General features: G+C 44.1%; 1 protein-coding gene across 2 annotated transcripts in view; it reads left to right on the top strand.

Moving 5' to 3' along the window:
* Positions 1 to 988: 988 nt before the first annotated feature.
* Positions 989 to 22,633, top strand: part of BICD2 (BICD cargo adaptor 2) — a 60,922-nt gene continuing 39,277 nt past the window's right edge. Inside the window, exon 1 of one of the 2 annotated variants that reach the window (XM_032120589.1) lies at positions 989 to 1,422. In XM_032120589.1, coding sequence (XP_031976480.1) covers positions 1,183 to 1,422 — 240 coding nt within the window. In that variant the 5' untranslated portion in view covers positions 989 to 1,182. The remainder of the gene's footprint in view (positions 1,423 to 22,633) is intronic. The other variant, XM_032120590.1, reaches the window with a different exon arrangement.

The raw sequence follows: 22,633 nt of genomic DNA, 5'->3' as shown, positions 1-22,633 counted from the left end.
GGAATTGCAATGGCCCAACTAGTAGAGGTTTGCCTCTGCTCAGTCTTCATAACGCTTTAGAAATCAGTTCTACCCGTGGTGCCCCAAAGAGTGTCCCAATCCCTGTACCTTTGCCACCAACTGTGCCCAATGGGTGTAACTTGAAGCAAAGGCTGATGGGATTTTCCTCACAGGCTGGCAAATCCTTTCCAGGCAGCACAGTACAGCTGCCCAAGTGTAACTGTCCCACGGCTGGTCACGGCGGTGAGTCCGTCCTATCGGTCCTTTCATCGGGTAGCTCAGACACCTTGTCCCGTAGCCGTGGTTATCCTCAGGACGTCGCGGGAGACACGGTTTGGTCCCTGTGGGTGGGCGGAGAACGCCTTGCAGCAGGAATTACAGCTCTAGATGCAAAACACCGGGAACAGTGAGATGCTGGAAGCTCTCGGTATGGCGTGGGACTGGTGCCAGCCTTCTCCTGTGACCTTCTGTTCTCTCCGTGCTGCTGTGGCACCGCCCGCCGCATCGGAACGTCTTTCCCCCCCACACGCTCAGGTGCACAGGCCCCATCTTTCATACCGAGTCGATCCCGGCGCTTTCTCAAACCCACCCCGAAAGCCCTCCTGAGCGTGGTCCGGGCCGTCGGGGGGTGTGCACCGGCTGTGTGCACGGGGTATGTGCCCGTGGTCCGGGGGCCTGTGCCCGAATGTGTGTCCGGGGGCACTGGCGGGGGGGGAAGGGTCCCGGGGTGCGTTCCCTGTCGGGCTGGGCCGCCCCCGGGCACCGCCTGCCCTACACTCTCCCCGCCGCGCTACCCGCGCCGCCCGGCAGAGGTCCCTCTCCCCTCCGCCCGCCACAACCCGTGCCCATCACGATGCATGCCGGGAGCTGTAGTCCGGCGAGCTGTGCGGCGCGCGGCGCGGCGGTTGCCGGGGACTCCCGCTCCCAGCGTGCCGCGGGGCGCCGGCCCGGCCGTGCCTTTTGAATGATTTCACTGCGTTCGGCGCTTGCGGCGAGTGCGGCGGCGGGCGGGATTCAGGGAGGATCCGCGGCGGGAGCAGCGCGCGCCTGGCCCGTCGATGGCGGCCCGAGCGGGCCCTGCCATGGCCGCCTGCGGGCCCTGCCGCTGTTAGGAGCGGAAGACGGGCTGCGCGTTCGCCCCTTCGCCCATCCGCCTCGGCGGCCGGCGGCCCCCCCGCCGACATGTCGCTGGCCATGGAAGAGGAGGAGTACGCCCGACTGGTGATGGAGTCGGAGCCCGAGTGGCTGCGGAGCGAGATCAAGCGTCTCTTCCAGGAGCTGGGCGAGACCACCCGGGAGAAGATCCAGGCGGCGGAGTACGGGCTGGCAGTGCTGGAGGAGAAGCAGCAGCTGAAGCAGCAGTATGAGGAGCTGGAGCTGGAGTATGAGACCATCCGCACCGAGATGGAGCAGCTGAAGGAGGTGAGGCGGGGGCGGCGGCAGGTTGGCGGCCTGGGCCCGAGCGCGGCCGTGGCGGGTGGAGGGGCGAAGGCGGCGCGGAGCGGTGAGAGTGGGGGCGGCAGGTTGAGGGGCCCCGGGGCTGCTGAGGGGCGACCGGCGGGTTCCCAGGCTTCGGCCTGGCTCCGACAGGGCGGTTGCACGCTTCCCGAAAATGACAGCTCCGAGGCGCCTGGCTGCAGGCCGGGCCACGACAGGGAAGGGATGGAAAAAAAGGCCTTTCTGCCCCGACCCCCGCTCCTGTGAAGGGGAACGTGGGAGGGAGGTGGGTAAACGCTTTTCTTTCTCTTCCCGTCCCCTTCCGTTCCGCCTCGGGGTCCGGTAGGTGGGCCACCCCAGGGCTGCTGTAGGGCGAGGAGCCGGGCAGGGGTTGCCCCTCCCCGGGGCTGGGGCTGCCTCCACCGCGCCCCCGGGAGAAACCCGAGCAGGCGGCGGGGGGCGATGGCCGGGACCAGGGTGCGGTGGCGATGCTGTCATATGCCTGCTTTTGTGTGGAAGGAGAAATCTTACGTTGGTGTTAATCACTTCCTCACTGGGGACCACCACGAAAATAATATGGCAGACTTCAGTTCACATAGCTTTGTTTTGTTGCAGGTCCTGCCGTTGGCATATTTTTTAATTACGTTATTTTGTAAAGGAAATTCCAGATCTAATCTGTACAGTTTATCAATAGAAACGCTGTATTAGGCAATTGACACATTAAGTTTTTCTCATGCAAGATCTCCTCTAGGTGTAGAATGTGGGAAAAGTGCTGCCCGGGGGACAGTCCGAAAATGGTGGCTTGTGTTCCTTATGAGCTGATCCCGTCAGCCCACTGTAGGGCATGGCCCATGGGAACTTGTCCTGCCTATAGCCTTGTTTGGTTCCGTGATTTGGCATGCAGGCAAACCTTGTGCTGCTTTTAAACTGATTTAGGCTTTGCCTTGATTACAAAACATCTGATATAGCCTAAGAGGTGCATATAGGTGGATTTATTTGACCTGTGAAAATAGTACCCAATGGGGCTTAGCATTAACTTACTCAGTTGGAAATGGATTTTAAGTAAAGTCAGAATACAGTATTTCAAAGGGAAAGTAAATCCTTTTAACAGACTGGTACAAAATCACCTGAATCGGTGAATGCCCTCCCTTCCTGTGTACTGTGTGTCTTTTGGTCTTGTAAATAAAGCTTTCTTTTGCTTTTATTGTGTTAAACAAGCATAAGCAAAGAGGTTAATTACTTTGAATTACATGGCTATAAACTTGTTAACTAAATATGCAAGCTGAACTGATGTGCTGCTGTTCCTAGAGCCACTTGAGACCAGCACGGTTACGCAGCATACAGGAGCAGAAACTTGGAAGTCAAGGGCAGAGGCAGCTGTGGAGTTGAGCTCAAGGGAGAGAAAAGTCAGTAAACCCAGCTGGTATGTGGGATGCAAAACACGGCTGGCATGGAGAGGTGATGGCCCAACCTTATTCAGCAAGGCAGTGCCTGACACACCGGTGGGAGCCAGGTTGCCTTGGTCACAGGTAGTGCTTTAGTCACTGGGCTGTGCCATGTGTGTTTGGACATTATATGTTTTGACTTTCAGATGGAAAAAGGCTTGATGATATTGTCTTTTCATTCTTTTAGGGCTGTAACAATTGAGAAGCTTGTAAAAGAGATTTAAAAGAAAAGGGAAAAAAAAAAAGGCAGAATCAGCAATGACTCACTCCTTTTTGCTTTTAACATTTTGAATGATTTGCTTTGTGCGTGCATGTTCCATTCTAATTAAGTCAAAACCTGGGAGGCAGACAATTCTGGGAACAGCTTGAGGACTGTGATAGCCTACTCAGAGAAAGAGCATTGCTCCTCTAGTTTTCTTGTGATGCTGTGCAGGAGTCTGGTCTGCTGTAGATCTTGTAAACCTTTAGCCAGATGTATGAAGCATATGCTCAGAGGAGGAGTTTATCATCTTTGCTGTTTTATGCAACTTCTTGTTTTTCCCACACTCAGCTAGAGGAGTGCTGCATACAAGACTTACTTCGTGTCAAGCTCCAACCTAAAGGGACTCCACCTTGGCTTACTTAAGTTGTTCTTGGGGAATGTGGGAATCTTGGGAGATTGATGTCAAACTAGAACAGGATTGCTTTCCATCTCTTGCTTCTTAACTGTGACTTCATGCAGCCTTTTAAAATATAGCCCTTTTAGTCTCTGTAGATCTTACTTTGTTCATCTATGTTGAGAGAGCTAAGTGGCACAAAGCAGGGTGCGGGGCAAGCACACAGCGGTCTTCTGTCCTGCTGGGTATTGCAGATTTGGATATGCTTTAATTTGTTTAATACTATGAAGCATCCCTGTATCATGGCCCTGTTCATACCATAGGTAAATGGGTTTTGAGCGTGGGAACTTTGTAATGCAGTTTGTTGAAAGTACAGGCTTTTCTGCTACAGTCATCAGATCTTTCTGGCCAGGTTCTCCTCCCTGCCACACAATCCCTGATGTGGCAGAAATTCAGACCCTTAACCTTCACTGTTGTACCCCTTTGGTGAGTGTCTTTGGTCAGAGCTATACCCCATTTTGTAAAGATCTCTGTACTCTCAGTATTTGCGATCCAAGGTGTCCTGGTGAAAGTGGGGAGCAGCTCTGTCCTTGCGCTGCTGAGCCTCCGCACGAACCCCTTTTTAACTGGGGTCAAGTCTTCTCTAAGTTTGTTCTTTTATTTGTATGTGTGCTGACTTGATCTCATATATCTTTTAAGGTACTTTGTGCTGCATTTCTTCTATAATTTTATTTGACAGAACAAAACTGAAATGCAAACTGTCTCCCCAGGTAGACTTATTGTTATTTTCAGTACCACCTTTGCTTTTGTAAAAGGGAATTAATGTCAAACTGTAATAAAGATTATGATAAATGTTTTCCGTAGTTCAGAGAAATAGGATACTGGTTTTCTTGTAGTGAAATACTACATTGTGTTGTGAACAAATGATTTTATTCGTTTTTTACTCCCTCTAGGAGGTGAACTAACAAATTTTTTTCTCTAGGCTGCGTTTCAGCTGGTAAGTCACCCTGCAAGCCTTTGTGATGGTGCTAACTGTATAAATTACAGGGCTGCCTACCTACCTGAGCTGGGACTTTTTTCCTACATGGATGATGACCTCTTTGTACACTCCAGCTCACAAAAGTGGTTGTCTGAGGATTCAGTTATTTCTTTCCTGATGATTTGTTGGGGAATGTGGCATGGAAGGCATGCTTGAAAAAGAGGTTATCTGTTTCTCTCAGTACTCTGGAGTTGCTTGAGATGTCAGATTTATAACCACCTACTAGCTCAGTTATGAAACTGGCTGCTGTCCAAAGCTCCTTTCTGATTATGTTGTATTCTGATTCTGATCTGGTTATGTTGTATTGGTGGTGGTAGAATTGTGTTTAAACCCTTGGAAAACATGGGTGTTATGATTAATTATTTCTGTAATAATGTGAAAGTTCATAAGTAAACTATGTCTATCCTTAAAGTCTAAAAGCACGTGTCAGTATGTCACAGTTAGCGTGATGTATATGGTTTGTGGTTTTTAAGCGGAGAACAAACTTACGAGAATACTGGCAATGATCTGCACAGGGCTCTTCATTTCTTTGTATGGTAACAGTGGCCCTTGTTTTTGTTTTTTGCCTTTAAGAGTCATGTATTGACTTTAATGCTGCTTTATGACTTCTCTGTGGATGATTCCTGGGTAAATTTGCAAGCTGACTTTGAAAGAAACATTCAGGTAACACCTTGCTGCTTCATTTCCCGTGAAGCTCAAGTGGGGTGTATGATGCAGCTAAGGTAATGTGTCCCAGGCTGTAGTATTTGTACTGTTTATGTTGAGGTGGAGTGTACGGGATCTGTGATCGCTGACAGAAGTTTTGCTTTGCTTAATTGACTTACATATGTACTAGTTAATTGGGTATATTTTATCCAGGCTGGTTTAACATTTTGTTATGTTACATGTTATTAATGTAACATTTAACTGTGCATCTTCAGAAGTGAAGGAGAAATCATTCTCTTTCCTGTCTACCTCACGTAGTGTTGTGTGCCTTGTAGACAGACATTGTAAACTGCTCGCTGACGTAGCAGTGATTCTCCCCACTGGATTTATCAAAGCATTTTGCCAGTTGTACTGCTGTGCTCATATTGTGTGTAAGAACATAAGGGCAGAGAGGGAAGAAACGGCTAGGCTAAAGTTACCTAACAAACCCATGACAGACTGGGATTAGACCCTCTGTGCTCATGAATCAATGCTGAATTGACCAAGTCTTTCTGTTTAATCATGGTAAATAATGCTGTTCAGTTACCTCTAAGGTATACCTCTAAGGCCTCAGGTACACCTCTGCAACCTCTTCCTAATACATATTCAGATGATATATTGATTCCTGCTGAAAGGAAAGGACATTAATGTCATTTGAGATCACCTCTAGCTTTGCAGCACTGTTAAAATCAAAGGATTTAATGCATAAATTAAATGTTTCTTTAAATAGACCTGTTTAGGTGAAATTTAATTCTGGTTGTACATATGTAAATCTAGACTAGGGAAAGTACAACTGCAAATTGAATTTATGAAACTGATACCAATTTTGCACATACTAATAGAAAATGTTATACTTTCGTAAATCTGTCTTGGGGACTTAATGGTGATTGTTACTTGGAGTCCAACACCTGCCACACTTGAAATGTTAGAACACACTTGCTGTCTCTACTGTCAAATCAGACTGAAAACTGTGGGTAGGGTAAGCAAAATAGTCCTGTGTAAATTAAACCTCTTATATTTTGATAAATCATAGTTGCTTTTCCTGAAGAATAGAGGCACACCTAACAGTAATCTGATGTTTGCAGTGATATAGACACTTAGTACTGTGTTTTGGAAAAGCTACATTTCTCACATATCCTTACTTACGAAAAAAACAAAATGGGAAAAATCAAATGTTCCAATTTTTCCTGGTGTACTAGAAATAGTAACCTGTAACGCTTCATGTTACTAAATTAATTTTCTTTGCTAGTGTTCCTTGAACTGCCTTTCTTAAAAATATGACATAATATTCTTGAAGTGATGATTTCAGATTATTTTATGAAATTGCTGAATGTTCTTCTTGGGCTTTTTCTGATAAAATTAACTATACCTTATGTATTAGAATATCCATAAATGTTTGGGTGAATAGTAAGGACCTTCAGGTGGAATTATTTAAAAAACCCCCAAGTTTCTGCAGAAGTGGTTTTCCCTAAACTGGTGTAGTCTCAGCTGAGAGCTGGGTCTTGGGGAAAAGTCACGTTTTACTTTTGGTTTGTGGTGTTTGTGTGTGCCTTGGCCCAGAATGAGGGCTGTCCCTGACCTCCAGCAAGCATTAGATAATTTGTTTCTAAGTTTCTACATTAAGTTAAACCCAAGGTTTCAATGTTTGGCAGCGGTAGTGCAATTTGCTGCCTGTTTTTTCCTTGGAGGTGTGGCAGCACTGAGCATTTGCTGTCCTGTGTGGGGGATATAGTAAAATTACACTGTGGAACCGAGCCAGATTTTCTTTGTTATTTTTCTTTTTTTTTTTTTTTTTTGGTTTTGTTCTTGAATTAGGCCAATACCCCAGTTTGGGTCACAGGCGTGTTGCACGTGGTTGTGCAGGTACCACCTCACCCGGAGTCTGTTAAAGCAGCAGCAAACAAGGAATGAGAGGAGCATCTTAAGCTAGTCTTGCTGCTGAGCTTGGCGGTGAAGCTGCTGCCTGAGCAGCACAGACAGCAGCTGCACAGTGAGCGGGGTCTGTCTGGCCTGGCTGCTGGGAATTAGCAGTCCTGGGGATGCTGCAGTGGTAGTGTTATTGTCAGGCTGGTGGCTTTGGTTGAGGTCTGTCCTGGGATGTAGTCTCTCTTGCAACATTTCTTGTCTTTACACAAATAAATTATTCATTAGAGCCTTGCATTTGGCATCCTTCAATGTGCAGTCCCAGATGAGGGCACCTGAGAGCTGGGGCTTGAAGGTGGAATGGGAGGCTGCCTGGGTGTTCAGAGAACAGGGGCAGACCATCTTAGCATAAGAAACACTAGACCAAAAGCTGCATGCTGGTGGCCTCTCTGCACAGGTGCTGCAGGGGAAGATTCCTTCCAAGCAATATTGCTGAGGGCTGGAGTGAACCCAGAGGGCTTCACAGTGGGGGACATGTGTGTGTTCCCACAACCCTAAGGCAGAAGTTTGTGCAGCCCCTGATGTGGCAGACATCCTGCCTGGAAACTGAAAGTCTCAAACCTACAGTCGCCTGTGTTTTGTCACATGGGCTGTTGCGGTTTCCTCATTTCAAATCTTGATTCATCCTTACAAAATCTATGGGAACGTGCTTGCTAGTTTCAGGGGTATTAATACCCAATTTATCCCTTTGACTTAGGACTGTATTTCTTCTAGTCTGCAAGAGAATGCTAATGATTTGGAAAATTGCCTGATTTTACTAGGAGGGGGCAGGAGGGTGGGAACAGTGGTTCTCAAGTCTGTGCACTGCCCCCGGACTTAACAGGTTCACCATTTCCTCTTTCAGTCTATGGTATGTGAGCTTGTGACTAATCTGTAGCAGCATGGGACCGTAAGATGACTTCCAGAGGGTGATGCATACTCCAGGCATTCATTTGCTTTCTTTCTCTGCTTTTGGCAGACTGCAGAGAATTGTTTGTTCAGATTTGGTAACCCAGCAACAGAGGAATATAATGTGGGTTTGAAATATGATCTGCAAAACCTCAGCAGAGGGAAATGACATAAATCAACTTTGGCATCCAAATGAATGGAGGAGCGTCCATTTCAGAGAAGAGCAGAAGTTTTAAGTACAATAACTGCAAACTGGCTTTTTTTCATAGTTTCCCCATTCTCCAGCTCGTTTTCCTTCTTTCTACCTCCTACTTTCCTCCCCCTTCTCTCTTCTCAGCTGTTTTTACTAATCTGGCTAAAATATACACTAGGCAGCGGATGTCAGGCTCACCTTACTTTGGAGTGGGGACTTGCCTGAGGAGTCTGCTAAAAGATGTGGTCTGTCTTGGCCACAAACAGGTGGTTTTGCTGCTAGGGCTCTGGGCAAGCAGGGACCCACGTGGTGTCTAGATGTGTGCCTGGACATGGGGCTAATTGGGAGTGTTTGGCCCCGACATAGTTGAAGGTCAGTGTGGGATTGGATGTGGATTCTCTGCAGTCCTGTGTCCGTGTTCGGGAAGCAGCTGTGCCATATGAGGACCTATACAGCTCTCACTGAAACAAGTGGTGTGTCTGGTGGGGTGCTGAGTTGTGCTGGATGGACCAGACTCTGTTGTGTGCTGCAGTCCTTGGTCTCCTTAAATTTTTTCTTTTCACCCCTCAAATGCTGCCGGTGTGCAGTGTGAAGCTTGGCGAGCTCCCAGCATGGTGCGGAGTGCTGTGCTGTAGGCAGCAAGACAGTATTTGGTAAGTTCATTAGGAAGTCCTTCTTCATGGTTCAGCCTGTCAGTGCTGCGCAGAACTGGGCCTGTAGTTCATCTCTGACTTCAAGACAGAGAAGTATACTGACCTAAGACCATAACTGGCATCTAACCTGCCCAAACCAAACAAGATTCATTGCTTCCTGTGCACAGAGAGTTTGTTACATCTGATTTTAGTCTCCGAGGTCAAAATTCTCTGTATTTTCTGATGATGAAGGATGATGTTTTTTTGGAACTTGTTCTGTTCTATGAATGGGTAACTCTAAACCATAAGGGATTTTCTCACATCTTGCTGCATAAGGCTGTGTATGTTTTGAGGGAGAAATTTGGCTGTGCTGCCCAGAGTGGCTGAGTAGCATGACATGTCTGTAGTCCACTCAGCCCTCTAGCTCTTGGAAGCTGTGTGAAACTTCTCAACAGTGCAGTGTTAGGAAGGAGATGGAAAGAATGCATTTTCAAGCAGTCAGTATATGATTATTTAGTGGTTTTCTCCAATGTTGTTTGGAGAGAGCATTTGGCCTTTGAAATAGAAGTTGGCTGTTGTTGGATGAGTGTGACTGTCCCCACCCAACAGGCTATGAGCAGAAACAAGCGTGTCATGTAGCGTGTGTCCTCAGCTTTGGTGCATACTATCAAGTGAAGGAAGGTCATCTTGCCAAAACATACCTCCCTAAATAAATTTAGGTCTCTGATTCAGCAGAAATCATCCAGCCGTGGTCCTGATTTAAATTTTTCTCTGGCTCAGTTTAAAACAGTAGCTGAGACTTGTATCCACGTGAGTAAAAGCTTCTAACTTGTATCTTGGTTCACGGTGTTCAACAGCTGTGCAAAGCAATTCCACTTGGCTCCCTTTTGGGGATGCTTTCAAAAAGTATATGGTTTTAACCAAGAAATGGCTAAAATCAAATGTTCCCATGTGTTTTAACTGGATAATAATTTTTCACAGAAATAATTTCTCTTGAAGTGAAGAACAGGGATTGATCTGTTTATTTCCAATCCAAATTTTCTTCTGTCGCTTTTGAATTTTTTACAAACGTACACAATTTAATAGCTGTACTATCACTAACAGCAAGGCTTGACCTATAACAAGAGGTGTTATTTTGTCTCAGCAAATGCCTTCTATGTGATTCTCTTTGTCTTAAAGCTTTTGTGGCTTCCAACTCTGACATTTCTCATTCTAGAAGTCCAGTTTACACACCTGGTAATGGTTTTCCCTCTGTCACTCAGCAGTACTGGGGTATTCTTCCACATCGTACAGCTGTGGTGGTGGGCAGAGGATTTTAAAGAAGAATTTGCATTACAAATACAGCAGCATATTTAGTGTGACCAAATGTATAAGAAAATGCAAACCTTTATGCATTCTCTGAAGCATCAGTATGCTCAAGAAGGCTTTGTGCTGGCTTCGTCCTCTAGAAAAATATGCTGATTTTCTTTCCTCCCCATTATAATGGAATGATAAGATAAGCTCTATGATCTTAAATCAGTGTAACGGCTCTAGCTTTTGATGGCCAGCTTTTTGGTCTTTCATAACAACATGGATGGTTGTTTGTAAATTTGAATGACTGGTTGGTGTTTGAGATGAATGAGATCTCCTAATGTAAAAATCTGTCATATGTGTACATAAAAGATTAAAGGCTGATGTGCAGTTGGGCTCTGTAGCATACAGCATAGCTACACAAAATGTACATTCAACAAAGTGGAAATTAGTTAGCTTGAAATGCATGCAAACCAGAATAGTTTGTTAAATTGAAAAATCCTCTTACTCTGGCAGGGTTGGTTATTAGATGTGTGTTTGGGGAGGTGTTCCTTGAGATTAGCTGCATTGGTCAGAGTATGGTGCCAAGGTTGTGGGTTCAATCCCTGTATGGGCCATTCACTTAAGAGTTGGACTGGTGATCCTTGTGAGTCCCTTCCAACTCAGAATATTCTATGATTCTGTGAGAAGTAGCACAATGCAGTAGATTGCAATTTCAAGTGTCACACTGGATGTATTTCTTTCGTTGTGTATCTTTATTAAGAATTTTACTTAAATCTAAACCTTGCTTATTTTGGTATGATTGCATTTGGCAAACATTTCTGAATTTTTCAGTCTACTTGTGTTAGGGTATGACTGTCTTTTCCTTCTGGCATTTGAGTGATCAAAACATTTCAGGTGGGTAGGAAGGCACTTAGCTGGCCTGTCATGTCAGCTGCAAAGGTTTCATAGAGCCTATGAGGGCAGAATTATCAGGTACTTTTCCTAATGAGTGTGATCCATCTAACATGTGATTATTCAGTTGTGATGAGATCCTCTGGGAAGTCAATGGGAGCAGAGACCAGTCCAATACGACTTTGTTTCGTAGGTGAGTTACGACAGTCTTGCCAGAGAGACTTACTGAAGTGACAGGGACTTAAGAAAACATTTTCTGCCATGTGTTGGGCTCACACAGAATGTGCCAAGATCTGTGCCCTTACCTGTGCAGCAAACCTGTTCAGGGGAGACAAACGGGAGAAATCTGCCCCTGTAGCCTTAAATACAGGTTTTCATTGACAACATCTTGGCTTTGCGCACTCTCTGTTTATTGACTGTTGCCAATCTTAAATGACAAAGTAGCAGGGATTGTGCCTTTAAAAGAACCCCCACAACTAGAGTTGTCTTGAAAGTTAAGGTGACTTGTTTCTTACGTGGACCCAGAGAGGCTAGAAAGTACCTGAACTGCCCTTGTATTTTCCCTTTTTCCTCTCCTGTAGAGGAGGAATTCCATGACTCCAGTAGCTGTATTTTGAATGTCAAATAATTTAAGACTTCTAATACTCATGAGATGGTTTTGTATATGCACATCTGAATTATTAATTGAGCATCTCACCTTGTACAGATGTCTGTGCTCCTAAACCCCTAGTATAAACAAACGCATCCACAAACCCACACCTGTAACTCTGCAGCTGCTTTGAGGTTTTTTTAAATTAAGAGCCTCTGGTGCAACTTTTCTAAAAACAGCTTAGTCTGTGTTGTTCTCTAACTGCTTACAAGCTGGGAGATCTAATGGAAATGCAGATGGACCCTGAAACCTAGTGGCCAGAGCTGCAGTGACCTTTATTCCCCATCAGCAGGAAAGTTATGTGCCAACATGTCCTTGGAGCTGTGCCCTGGTGTTTGGTAGGAGTACAGGCACTGCAGCCTGGAAGTTCAGCAAGGCACCCTCATAAATACTTGGATTTGGTTCTGCAGTTGCAGCACCAGATTTTTGTCTTTTCTCCCTCCTTTATTTTAACTGGGTTGGGAATGTTTTATGGGCAGGAAACGGGAATGTCTGTTTTATGAGCACAGCTGTTTAAACTTAAACCGATGGTAGTATGTTGAGCTCTCTCCTTTTGGAAATGGCCAAAACCCTTATGAAATTGGAATAGCTCACTTGCTGTTTGAAGCAGCAAACTTTTAAAACTGCTGTCTTGTGTCATCAGTTTACAACATCACATATTTCCTTACTGTGTCAATGAGACTGCTAGGGATGTTTCCCTAATTAAATTTGTGAAAAAGTAAATTGAAGGAAAGGGATTTTAGATTTTATGTTTACTTCTGGAATTTAATCTTATTTTAACATGCATTCCTTCTTCAATCCTGTTTAGGGTATGAACTCCTAATTCTTGTCACCTTTGCTCTTGATGAAACTTCCATAAATACAGTCCCTGAGTCAGTGCTGTCTCTCACAACTGTGCTACAGTACAGGCAGTTAAATACTGAATGGATGGATTTGCCTTGGTTTAATGTGACCTTGGTGAAAAATCTTTGAGCACATCAAACCTAATTGTAAATACAAGTTTCCCCGTGGCACATAGCAAACACAATGCTGAATTCTGTATTATACTGGGAGTTAATAAAGTATAAACATGTACTGAATGTCTTGTAACAGGAGGCAGCTACTTGTATTTTTATTCCTTTCATGTGTATGCACATGCATGTCTGGTAAATTCTAGCATTATGAGAAGACTGAAAAAGCTTGAGTCTCTTTTTTGCAAACCATAGCTAAACACAAGAAGAAAAGACCTTTAATCTACTGCTCTTTTTAAGAATGGATTTTGAAAGATGTCTGTGGTCATTCACTTCTTTATAATGAAAGGATGCGTAGCTCACTCTTTTATGTAAGTATTGTCATCTGCCAGTTGAATGGTGGGAAGGGATAAAGGAGAGCAAAAATAATATATGAGCTAGTAACTGGGCTTAGAACTTGTGTATCCTGAGCATTGTCAAAATATTCCCCATGGCTGCCCAAGTACTGTGTTCAACAGGAGCATCCTTCCTGGAGCTGTTCTGGTGGAGGATGTTGCAACCTTCTCTGATACCTTTTGCTGTCTCACACCCCACCTATCTTCCCCCAGCCCTCCTATCCCCCTTGCCCTTCTAAAGTTTTGAAAAGGGTGATGTGTCTGCTTCACAAATAAACTTTCCTGGAGAGTTTAGTTGGATCTGTGAAAGGATTTTTGAAGGCATCTTTCCCAGAAGTGTATTGTGTAGTTGTAGAGCTACGGCTCTCTTTTCTGGCTCCTTGTAATTCCTTCCTTGCCATTACATGGAGGTTTGGCCCTTTTGTTAAGAACCTTTTTGATTATGCATGCTGAACCCAATCTTCAATTTAATATGTATCTTTTTGAGAATTCTGTTTGGTCTTAAAATTGCTTTGTGTTCAGAAGGTAAAAGGGAAGCAATGCATAGAAAAGACAGCAATTCAGGTGGGTTTTTTTAATTTTTTTTCCTCCGAGGATGCTGTTTTCTCTTGCCCTCCTCTGCCCGTTCCTGCATGTATTGTGCACTCAAGAGCCTCAGTCTTCATAGGTTTGGAAGGGAACCTCTGAGGCTGGGGATAGCCTGAGCTGGACAGGCTGGAGAACTGGGAGAGTGGTAGGGAGGTGTGTCTGAGCTCCCCACTCCCCAGTGGAAGATGAAACTGTAGTTGCTTGGTTCATCAACCAGCTCCAGCCTCCTTCCTGCCTTCAGTTGTATGTTCCTCTGTAAATCCTTAGGGCTTTGGGGTTGTTTTGGGACTATTGCTGGTTGTGAAATTGCTGCAGGTGGAGAGCAGAGGACTTGACGTAACCTTTATAAAGTTTCTCCTTTTTCTATTCGCAAGGGGCTTCTACCAAAAGACTTTCAGAAGTGAAGGTTTTTTTAAAAGCTTTTTAAGAAGTTAAAAAAATATTAGGAGTATTACTTGAAATTTAATATTAATAACCTGTTACAAGCCTGTCATTCTTAAAATGTTAGCAATTGCCGTGTGTAACTTGCTTTCAGCTGTGCATGTATTCCAGGTTTTGTCTTGTGTGGGTTTTTCTGTCTTGCTGCATGGGTTTGTTTATGTAATAAACATTACATGGTAATTTCTGTATTCACTATATTAATGTTATAGCAGTGCCACGTGTACAAGTATATGCACAATTGGCTTTAAAAGGAAATAAGCTTTGGCCCAGGGTACTTTATCTAAAGCATAGTTAACTGGAAAGAATGTTGTTCTGCCCTGGGGCAAGTAATGTCCAGACAACAGAGCTGTCTCCTGCTCTTGTGACTAAATACTCCGAAAACTATCTCTAAATACTAACACTAAATTCTAGCCAGCTTCAAATGAAAATTTGTCTTTGCAGACAGATGAGTCAAATCTGTCAGTGGTGGAGAGCTGATGGTGGTCTTACACAAGATTTGCCTGTGAATAGCTTGGTGTTTGTCTTCTCTTGCTCAAGATGGTTTATTGGGGTAAGCATGCTAGGTGCTGTGATGATGAGCAGCAGAGATGGGATGTTCCCATGGGAAGGTGCCACACTGCAGCACGTAGCTGACTTAGAAACTGATGAGAGACTGTATTTTTTTTTGTGAGAGTGAGAGTCAGGTTGCAGTGGTTGGTGTAGATGAAACGGGTTCAGGACGTACTGATGAGGAGCATCTGCTGGTAGGAAGGTTCGTATGTATGCTCTAGACACTTCTGGCTCTTGGTCCAGTTTACGGGGTTGAGTATAACATCTGCTTCCTCCTGAAGCTCTGTCAGGCTTTATTTCAGACACGTTTGACTCAGACACAAAATGCAACATATAAGGCATTTTTGCAAATTTCTTCTTTTAGGGGTTATTAATAACTTCTTTTTTTTGCATGTATGTTCTCTACTAATTGAGTCCAATTTGGGAAGCTACTTAAAGGTGGGCTGAAGCCAAATATCCAAAGTAATGCCTGGGAAAGAAGACCACTTGCACTTAATGGCTAAATTAGAGCAGTGTTTGGGTAGTGGGATTCTTTTAAAACATTTCCCCCTCCCCCCATTGGATACAATGAAGTCTTGTTCTAAGATCGTTCAGTCATCATAGAAATATTTTAAGAGCAGATTTGAGTCATTTGGAACAAATCAAGCTGTGGAGTTGTTCAGCTCTAGCCTCCAGTATTATTTGTGTTGCTGCAGAACAGTCCGGAAAAACTGAAGACAGAACGCTAGCACATACACAAGTAACCATGAACACAATGTGCCATGTGTAACTTATTTTCTATTCTTTGCCCATAGGTTCTGTGGCCTCCATCTTTGGAGCCACTGAAATCCCAACTGGGCAATGTCCTGAGCACATGTCTGGTGGTGACCCTGCTTTAAGCAGGAAGGCTGGAGTAAATGACCTCCAGAGCTCCCTTCCAGTCCTCAGTTTCAACAGTTCTACAGCGCTGTTATTTTGTTGCTTATGTATGTATGTTTTTTGCATATCGTGCTTTAAAATATGCCCCATCGTTTAAGTTCTAAAGTTTGAACTCATTTTTATGATTCATCCCCTCCAGCTCTATTTAGTCAGTGAATACACACACTGAAGGATTGAGTAGCTGAATCTAGATTTTACCAAGTGGAGCATGTGAGACATACTAGTTATTTGTCTGGACTTCTGGAGGGCTGAAGGAATGCTGACTACTATGACACTTGCAGTATTACCCCTTAGGAAAGGAATGCAGAGAAGAGTTAGTTGTCTTCTGTCAGTGCCAGGCATTTAATGGGCTCTATAGCTTTATTCCTGCATGTAGGCTCTCACAGTGTTCCTACTAATCACTCTGATGTTTGGCAATTTTGAAGCCCTTCTCTCGCCCCTGCATGTATTCTGCATCATTCTATTCTCTGTCCTTGTGAACTGCTAATGAAACTCCTTAAATGATGTGAATGAATTGTGGTTACCTTTAACTTCTGTGGGATTCTGGGGTGGGAAAAATTCTGTATTCCAGGATTAATTTTCACTCATGTGAGCCATTACACTTTTGTGTCCTCCTGGGTTCACAGTGGAGGTAAGCACAGTAGTGAATTGGAGGGAAATTGTAGCTAGGACTCTTCATGGCTTGAATAAGGCTTAAGTACATATCTTGTGATTTCTCCTTTCTGAAGTCTGGGAGAATTTTAGGAAGTAGAGAGGGCCTCTGAGGGCTGCGTTGTAGATGTTTTTGCCAAGGCTGCTGGGATAGTGGACTTGAACATTGTCTGTCCTGGAAGTTTGGAGGAAAACTTTCCCGTTGAAATATTCTGTTTTCCAGGCTCACATGGAATAGTGAAAGGTAGGGATGCACAGCTTTCCTGGCAGTTTAATGTTTCAGACAGCTCTTCCACCTGACACTGAATAATAAATCAGCTTGTTCTTATCCTCTCTGTGGAAGGAGACAAGGAGAAATATGCCTACTCATTTCACTTGGGAAACAGGTAGAAACCAAACAATAAGAGTACAGTAAAGAAATGTGGTGGGAGAGAGCTGCTAGTATATGCAGATAGATATAGATATATATATATATATAAAAAATATAACTACTCCACTGGTTTGTAGCTTGTTGTTCTAATGTAGCCTTTGTGGCCTAGTGCCCTAAAATATAAATGACTTATTGGGACTGAAGCAAATGGACCCTTTTAATGTGACACAAAGCCTGTTAACATTAAAATTGGTCTGATGTTCCCTTTGACCTCTCTATTGTTAGGGTTTTGGGGGAGCACATTAAGACATTCATTCCTTTCATGCTCCTCAGTGTGAGGGACTGCAGCTGGGGAACATCTTGGAATCTGGCTCATCTGGGGAGGCTTCTGGGGCTGGCAAAGGCCCTGTGAGGCATCTGTTTGCTTTTAAGGGTCTTGGCTCTGGGAATTGTGAGAACTGGCTTCGAAGAGCATTTATCAGCCCTGTGGTCTGCCGCTCTCAATGTGACTGTGTATGCCCTTTTTTCCACAACAGGCCTGAAAGAGCATTAAGGTTGACACTATATTTCTATGTGTGCGTTACGAGAAATGTATTTTCTTGTTTTTATTATCATTGTTCTCTGTGACAAGGGTCATCTCCATAGAAAGTGATTAATTTGATGAAACTATTTTTCTTGCCCTGGGCTCCATTTGTTGCCTGGTACCATGCTAGTGTTGTCTGCCATGACCGTGCTAGTCATGTGTTAGCTTTGTCTTACTGCACATAACGTTAGGCTTTGTATGAAGAATGTGGCCTTAATCTTCAGTAGGCACTGCTGTAGAAGGGAACAGAGCCTCCACGAGATGTGGAGTTCATGCGGATCCAAGTTTTATTCCATTGCCTCTTACTTCACCGAGGCTCTAAAGCTGGACTTTACTTCTGAAGGATTCCAGAGCTATCAGGAACAGCGCAATACTTGGTGTCTGTGCACCCAGGAATGCTCTCCGTTGCTCAGGCTTAGATTGTTTAACTCCTGAATTGTTTAACTCCTCTTCTTGCGTTTTAAGATCTGTCTTAATGCTAGCTTTGGAACTGGTGCTGCAGCAGAGTGTAGTTGTACTGTTTTCCTGTTGGGTTACTGGTGTAGTGTCTTGAAATTTCAGGTCTGTAGATAATGGGTATATGTCTGTTTCTCTTTCTTATTGCAGTGCAAAAGACTGCAGTAATAATGGAAAAGTTATGTTCGAGGAATTTGAGTAACATCTGTGGGGATGGCTAGAGTTGGTCTTACTTGATTTCTTTCATTTTTTTCTTTAACTTTCTGGCTTTTGTGTGCATAAAACTAGTGTCTGTTTATAATGCAACAAATCAACTTGCTCAAATTCAAGCTCTAAATATGAAATGAACTCCTGGAGAGACAGAGAATTCTTCCTTGTAGTCTTAAAAAATAAAACTGGTCTGCTTCAGTTCTATGTTGGGATCACAGTTTTATTTTGAATTAATTGTGCTTTAGACATTAGTCCTGTATAGATGTACCCAGTGTTTCGTTTGAGAATGAGCAGCAAGGGTAGCAGTGACAGTGAATGCAAAGAAGTGTAATAGTGTCCAAGGATAACTAATAATATACTCTAAAGTTTCTTCTAAGGTGTTTTTGAGTGCAATGCTAGGCTACTTGGTGTTGAACTTTCGAAACTTAAATGTTTAGGAAAGAATGCCCTGAGCAAATGACACAATTACTGGTCAGGTTTTCTTCCAGCATAGGAGACAAACTTCAGCCTTTGGCTGAGAAACTGGAAGCAGTTAGGGCACAAAGAGGATGAGCCTGCCCATTCATATCTGAAGTGGACAAACAGCTACAGGCTCATGTCTCTTCTTCCCACTCTACTTCCTCCTGCACTTGGTTTTGTTCCTTTTCCTTGGTTTTCTGCTGAATTCCATTGCAGTCGCTGATCATCCTGCTGCCGCTGTTACCCTATGCCACTGTCTTGGCTGTCATCTCTTATCGTTTCCCTTGGACAAATACTCTTTGCCTTCTCCTTACAAGATTTGCTTTCTCCCTTTACCTAGTACTTCTCATGGCTCCTCATCTAATTGGTCTTTTTCTGACAATTTTCTTCTCCAGCTCACAGCCTTCTTCCTGTAGAACTCTTTCTCCCCTCACTGGTTCCCAGTAAGTTCAGATGACTCAGCCAGCTGGGCAGTGGCTTCATCTTTCAGGCCTGAGGCTGTCAAAAATGCCAGGCACTGCCAGGCATGGGTGAGGAGTAGAGAGGAGGAGGGTTAAACCTTGGTTTAAGGCCTCGTCTGTGCGTAGAAATCACTACTTTCCATTGAACTTTTAAAAATAAAGCTGGGTTGAGTTAAGCTGAAGTAGGCTTTGGGATGTCCTATGCCAGCCTAAACTGGGATTAATCCAGCACAGATGTAAAACAGACATTACTGCTGCAGCAAAATCTGTTTGAACAAGAATTACATTTTCCTGGGTGCCACTCTGGAAGAGCGTTTAGCTTTCCTCCAAATTAGAAGACATTTGGAATGGGCTACTGGGAGCCCTTGTCAGGGATCTGGCAATCTTCTGTCTGAGGCATGTCATGCATCTGCTTTAGCAGAGTTCTTGTTGCCAAAAAATACAGCATGACACCTCTCTTGCCCTGTCACCAGAGAATGGCAGAGCTGAGGTCAGTGGAAAGCTTCCTCTGCTGACCTGGCCAGACTGATACCAGAAGGCAGGAAGCGGGCATATCCCTGATACTGGATCTCTGCCCAAACCAGCTGGGTCCTGCCGGGCAGAGCTCTGGGTGGTACTGGCAGCTGAGCCCTTCTGAAGGCTTTGGCTCCTCAGTGCACTGTGGCAGCCCCACATGCCCTACCCAGTCTGAATGCCAATGAATGAAGGGTTTGTCTCTGCAGCTGTGATGCAGCTGTGTGCCCCCTGCATTCCAGCTAGTGGCCTTGAGCAGCTGGCTGGGGACAGCACGGGCTGGCTCTCTGCTGCTGGCCTGGGAGCTGTCACTGACCGCTTGGAAGCTTTGCAGGATAAAGGCTTTTCATTGCTGCCAGTGTCTGCCAACTCCTATTGCAATTAAAGGGTAATCTTTTCTAAATGGTGCTAAATTAAGGCTTAATCCCTCCCTCATGCCACATAAGAGGATGAATCCCTGATTTTATGAAAACAGCTTATTGTTTGGGCCACTGTCCAGCCAACCCATACAACAATGGTCCTGGATGGTTTGTCTGTGGAGAGGACTCACACTTTTTAATCCGTCTGCCTGTAGATCCCACTCCAAAGTCCCCTATGAGGTGTATGGAGAAGTAGAGGAGTTATTTACCACTTCCTTGTATGGTCTCTGGTATGAAACTTGCGAGAAGGTTTCCTGTTGCTGAAGTCCTTACCCTGGATGCTGTGGTGGTGGAAGATGACTTTGCCTGTGACTGTGTGTGCTGGGTCCGTGCTGTTGGCTGTCCACTCACTAGCCACCAGCTGTGTGCTGTGTAAGTGTTGCATCAAAGCAAACAGTCCTGGCAGTATGGGTTGGTTTGTTTTAATTAAGGCAGCTGTGTGCATAAAACTGTAGTTAAAATTATTGTTATTTTACATAAGGCTGCTGCCACAATATAAATCAACGAGGGGGTTGACTTTTCACCTCTCTTGCAATTGCTGATCTGGATTAATAAACAACAAATTTCATCTTTGGGGACAGGAGGAGACTGCCTTTTGAGCCCTTGTTAAGACTAGTCTTTTATGCCTCTCCGTAGGGGAACTACTGTGTCTGTAGAGCAAGATGCAGTCAAAATGTTTATTTGCTCGTAAATACATGGATTTGTTTAAAGAAAGTGCAGTCAAATAGGATGGAGGGAGGGAGCAGTAATGAGGACACAAGTTTGTGGGCAGCTCATCTGTGAAACATATCCAGAAGCTTGCTTTGATTCCATGTTTTTACACAAATTCCTTGAGGGGAAAAAAATAATTTGGAGAATTTCAGTGGGATAATTCTAGCAATAGGATCTGAAATATACTATTACATAAAATCCTCTTAAAATCCTTATTATGTAAGACTTTTTTTACCATCCTGTTCACTTATGATTCTATATAGCAGTGTCTGTAGCATTACTACAAAGATCAGACCTGGTGTGGGCTTTCTTGATCTGTCTGCAGCCCAGAAGTAGGTGGCTCCTGAATAATATGGTCCTCACCCAAGTGTAAGAGTGAGTGGTTCTGGCTGGATGCTGGCAGAGGGGTTCACACTTATCACCTTCTCAGGCATGTGACCTTGGGCAACTGAGCTTTCATAAGAGATGTTTAAATTATTATTAGAGGCAACAAAACCTGCATTATGTTCCTACTGAACGTGAGGTCACGTGTTTATCTGTTTTAAGATGCATTTTCAGTTAGCAACCACGTGAAGGGCCCCTGGCTGGAGGATGGTGACAGACATGAATGAATCTGTGACAGACATTCCCCATCTAAGAAAACAAAAACATAGGCAAAACAGAAGAGCTGGCTGGACAGCTGTTATGGTGACAAGTGGCCTTTGAATTTATCCTTGGAGCAGTTAAAGATACTGATGTTGAAGGGCTTTGTGCTTTGATTGCCAGCTGATTGCTGTTACATAAGCATATTGCTGGTGTAGCTGCATTTCATAGCTAGAAATCCAATACTGTCATGAATTCTTTTTTCTTTTGTGCACCCTGCACCTGGCTGCATGGATTTTCTGTATTTTGCATTCTAGCTTGTAGCTTCCTTGGCTGTTCATCTGTATTCTTACTCTAGCCTGTTTGTGTTTCCAACAGCCTTATTCCCTTATAGTTCGGGCAGGATACATAAAATTACATAAGCTTTAATGTCTTTAATGTGCAACCCATTTGGATCAATGCCATGCTGCTGAATTGTCAGGGAGGAGAACCTTCAGCAGTAGGGAAGATTGCCTTTGGGCTAGATTTGGCTACTGATCTCTCAGTTTGACGGTGTAGACTTTTGTCAGGCAGCATGTGTGCAGAGCACAGGCTGGACACTGGCTGCAGCTGGTGACTTGCATTGCTTCAGCTTTGCTTTTGCAGCAGTTCTGTGCTGGTGAAGATTGTGCTGTATTCACAATGGCAATCTTTGTGTGTGTGTGTTAGACTAAAACCTTGTGAGGAGATGTCTACACTTAGGGCCAATAGATAAACTGGAAATTTGTAAGATTCTGGGTTAAACATAGATCTGATTGAAGAAACGTGAATTGGCCAAAGGAGCTGCAAGATTTCATAAAGTGACATGGTTTTGGTTGTTTGGAGAGTTCTAACTGAGGGAATGCTTGGCATATAAACACAAGGGCCTTGCACAGTGCGAGAGGGGCAAGCTCTAAACGGTTCTTAATGGAGATCTGAAATTCATAGCAGCACGACCCCTGCAGTCACTGCCTGGAACTGGTAGTCTTTTGTAACTCTGAACAACACACGATGCTTATTAAAATCATTAAGAGCTGAAGAATGAAGACTTTGTTTTGAAATATTTTTTTTTTTGGCAGTGACCATGGAAAAAAATTAGTATCTGTATTGAGTGAGGTTTTTTGAGTGTGTTTAAATTGTTTTATTAAAACCAGCAATAGTACCAAAAAAAAGTGTCAAAAAATCCTGAACAGAATGGCATACTTGCACATCTGGGAAAGATTTCAAATATATTGAGTACTTGTGTTTTTCCGTGATACAAACAGGATGTAGCTATGTAGCATGCAAAATGGCTTAGGTATCTCTTTTTATAGGGTCCATTTTCTATACTTGTGTTTATTAGTCAAAATCTCTACTATCATTCACTTACATTCCTGTAAATGATAGCAGAACTTAAGCCCTTGGTATAAAATTTAGGGCAGGTAGTGGAAGCAGGAAAGACTTTGTTCTAAAGTTGTATTTCTGAGCCAGCAAATATGACTGAAAATGGCAAAAATGGTACTTGTCAATAAGTTAGCTGGAAGGCCCTTGCTTTTTGCTCCTATGAGGCTGTGGAGTTACTGAGTAGACTGAGGAGGAACGCCTTTCCCTCTCAGTGGCACAGCTAGTTAATGTGTTGCTCTGACAGCCATTAGACAAGGAATGTAGCTTATCCATGCTTTAGACAGACCTCAAGTTTTGTTTGGGAAT

The sequence above is a fragment of the Corvus moneduloides genome, chromosome 11 (genome assembly GCF_009650955.1).
Source record: "Corvus moneduloides isolate bCorMon1 chromosome 11, bCorMon1.pri, whole genome shotgun sequence".
NCBI classification, from domain to species: Eukaryota; Metazoa; Chordata; class Aves; order Passeriformes; family Corvidae; genus Corvus; species Corvus moneduloides.
The sequence above is the reverse complement of the archived record's forward strand: the minus strand, read 5'-3'. Positions and strand labels throughout refer to the sequence as shown.